Here is a 2,524-nt window from a genome sequence, read left to right as displayed (position 1 = left end):
TAATAGGCACATGACAAAGACACATAAATTAGGATGACTCCTTTACAAATGCAAAAGAGTGGCGTGTGCCTCACTTACCAGTCTTTGTGTATGAGGGGGTGGTGGGGGTCATGTTTTGCTTACATTGTGAGGACCAAATGTCCCCTTCTGGATTCATGGATGGAACATGGTAGCCGGTTTGAACTGGAGCAACAACCACAAAACAACTACCTGAAGTCACCTACATTGTGACGACCAGCCATGCCAGCCACACAGGATGCAAATGTCCCAAATAAATATACTAATTAAAGTCTTAATTAGACTTCCAAATATTTTTTTCTGTAAGGGTTAATTAGATTAATGAACATATAATTAAATCAGTATATAAAAATTAAAAGATGTGAGTTAACCACATTAATTCTGCCATTAATTCCGTCTTCCTAGATGAAGGATTAAGTAATAAAATGAACTCAACAGCTTCACGCGGTTTGTACTCAAGAGCTCGAGCCGTGCTTTGTGTTGTTGATGGAGTGATATTTGAACACCCACGTGGGCTGTTTACAGTCAAGGCGCTTGCATCAGGGTGATTTGCATACACCCGTGCCGCGAGCCAATCAGAACCCGGGATTAGCGGAATGCCCGCCCACTGCCGAGAAACTCTGCTCATCTCGTATAAAATGCGGCGAGCGCTTGACACGGCATCTCAAACCCACCGCTCACTGCAGAGAAAACTCACGCGAAACACAACCTAACTTGGATTTAAACAATGACTTTTGAAGAACTTAGTGGACAAGATAACGTAGCTGCTACTGGCGATAGGTGAGTTTCTTATTCAGTTGATGTTGTTTTCGTTTATCAAGTGAACTCTACATAAAGTATATTGACTAACGCGCCGGTTATGTTCTCCAGAATGCAGAGCGCAGGAACGGCTCTAGAGGAGCTTCTGGTCTCCGCTAAGAAGCAGGACTGCCTTACCGTTGGGGTCTATGAGTCTGCACAAGTCATGAATGTGTAAGTATCAGTTTATTTATTACTAAAAGTGTTGCTATTAGTATGCATTAGGTCCTTAGACACTCAGAGGGTGGCATATAAAAATGTTTTTAATTATCTAGTCTTGCTTATAATTAATAATTGGATGCATCCTTATGCATGCAGCACATGTTGAACCATTCTCTAATCAATTTTTCTCCTTTATGCAACCTCAGTGACCCAGACAGCGTGGCTTTTTGCGTCCTGGCTACAGATGAGGAGTATGAATGTGATATCGCCTTGCAGATCCACTTCACTCTCATCCAAGCCTTCTGCTTCGACAACGACATCAACATTGTTCGTGTGAATGACATTGAACGTCTTGCTGACATTGTGGGCAGCAATCAGGATGAGGAACCTAAGGACGTACACTGCATGCTTGTAACGGTGAGTTGCTCAACTCGTCTTTACTGCATCTACACCTACTATTGTCAACGCCTACATTTGTACTACATCTGCATGTCATACTAATATCGCTGCTTTTTTTTTTCAAAGAGCCCCAGTGCTGACTCATGGAAAGATTCTGCTCTTGAGAGATTGGGCTTGTTCTGTGAGGAGAGCCGCAATGTCTATGAATGGGTGCCTACTATTACTCTGCCAGAGCGCTGATAGGAGATGGCTTTGGCATGTGAATGAAACCAGAAACAAGTCGAAGATGTCCATCCTAAAGGGTACACCGGTGCAAAGCAAGAAAGCTTTGAGATATTGTCTGGATTACCCTCACAACTGGGAAGATAAAAGTGGACTGACCCTGCTTACGGTTGGCCGTCCTGGAAAAGCTGATTTTCAGAATCTTTTTCTTGGACGAGCATGGAAAAGTCAAGTCTCCAGTGCCACTCAAGTCTGTTGAGGTGGAGACGAAAAGGACCGGTGGACTGTGAGAGCACGTTTATGAGATTGACGGCGAAGAGGAGCATTGGAATTGATGTTCTGGAGGAATGAGATGTGGATTTTAAAGAGGAACTATGTTTAAGTGACATTTTGATGATGTTTTGAGGTCTAATGGGCACTTGGGATGTTGTTTGAAAAAGATTACTTGGACACTAGCGTAACTAGTCTTTTGTGATTATCCTGGGGGGGGAAAAGATGGATTTTTTTTTTTTTTTTCAAAGTTGTGCTTTTTGTCAAATATTCACAATGCAATGTGAAAATTGTGGTGAAGAAGCCACCATTTCTGCAATAAATGTAAAGAATAAATACCTATTAAAATGCAATTATGGTACATTCTTTTCAAAGTTGTTGGCTTTCAGGAATGTGTTTTATTTTCTCCCAGTTACATCAGAGGATAGAGTTCAAGGAAGATCAGTAACACAGTCTACAAGGGGGAAAGAGAGGTTGCGAATGCACTAGAGAAACTGGCATCTCTCCAAGCTCTTCCTGACCTTTCACCACCCATGCACCAACTGCTTTCTTTGAACCGCTTACTCAACTGAAGGGCCCCCTTTGCAATGGGGGACTGACTTCTCTCATGTGTAGGTTTTGCACCATCCATTTGGAGCAGAGGCAGGGTAGAGCC

The 2,524-nt window shown here is 42.7% G+C and overlaps 1 protein-coding gene across 1 annotated transcript; it reads left to right on the top strand.

The window, feature by feature from the left end:
• The first annotated feature begins 667 nt into the window (after positions 1-667).
• Positions 668-2,222, top strand: LOC127962959 (growth arrest and DNA damage-inducible protein GADD45 gamma). Its single transcript, XM_052562578.1, has 4 exons — positions 668-798; positions 889-990; positions 1,185-1,395; positions 1,504-2,222. The coding sequence occupies exons 1-4, from the start codon at positions 746-748 to the stop codon at positions 1,615-1,617; spliced, it is 480 nt and encodes a 159-aa protein (XP_052418538.1). The 5' UTR covers positions 668-745; the 3' UTR covers positions 1,618-2,222.
• Positions 2,223-2,524: the final 302 nt, after the last annotated feature.

Source organism: Carassius gibelio, chromosome B8, assembly GCF_023724105.1.
Source record: "Carassius gibelio isolate Cgi1373 ecotype wild population from Czech Republic chromosome B8, carGib1.2-hapl.c, whole genome shotgun sequence".
Lineage (NCBI taxonomy): Eukaryota > Metazoa > Chordata > Actinopteri > Cypriniformes > Cyprinidae > Carassius > Carassius gibelio.
Note: the sequence above shows the minus strand (reverse complement) of the source record. Positions and strands in the feature narration are given on the sequence as shown.

Excerpts from the sequence above, each read along its gene's own strand:
- LOC127962959 (XM_052562578.1), top strand. The coding sequence starts at position 746 with ATGACTTTTGAAGAACTTAGTGGACAAGATAACGTAGCTGCTACTGGC. Across the intron at positions 991-1,184 it reads TCTGCACAAGTCATGAATGT|TGACCCAGACAGCGTGGCTT; the intron begins GTAAGTATCAGT and ends ATGCAACCTCAG. Across the intron at positions 1,396-1,503 it reads TACACTGCATGCTTGTAACG|AGCCCCAGTGCTGACTCATG; the intron begins GTGAGTTGCTCA and ends TTTTTTTCAAAG.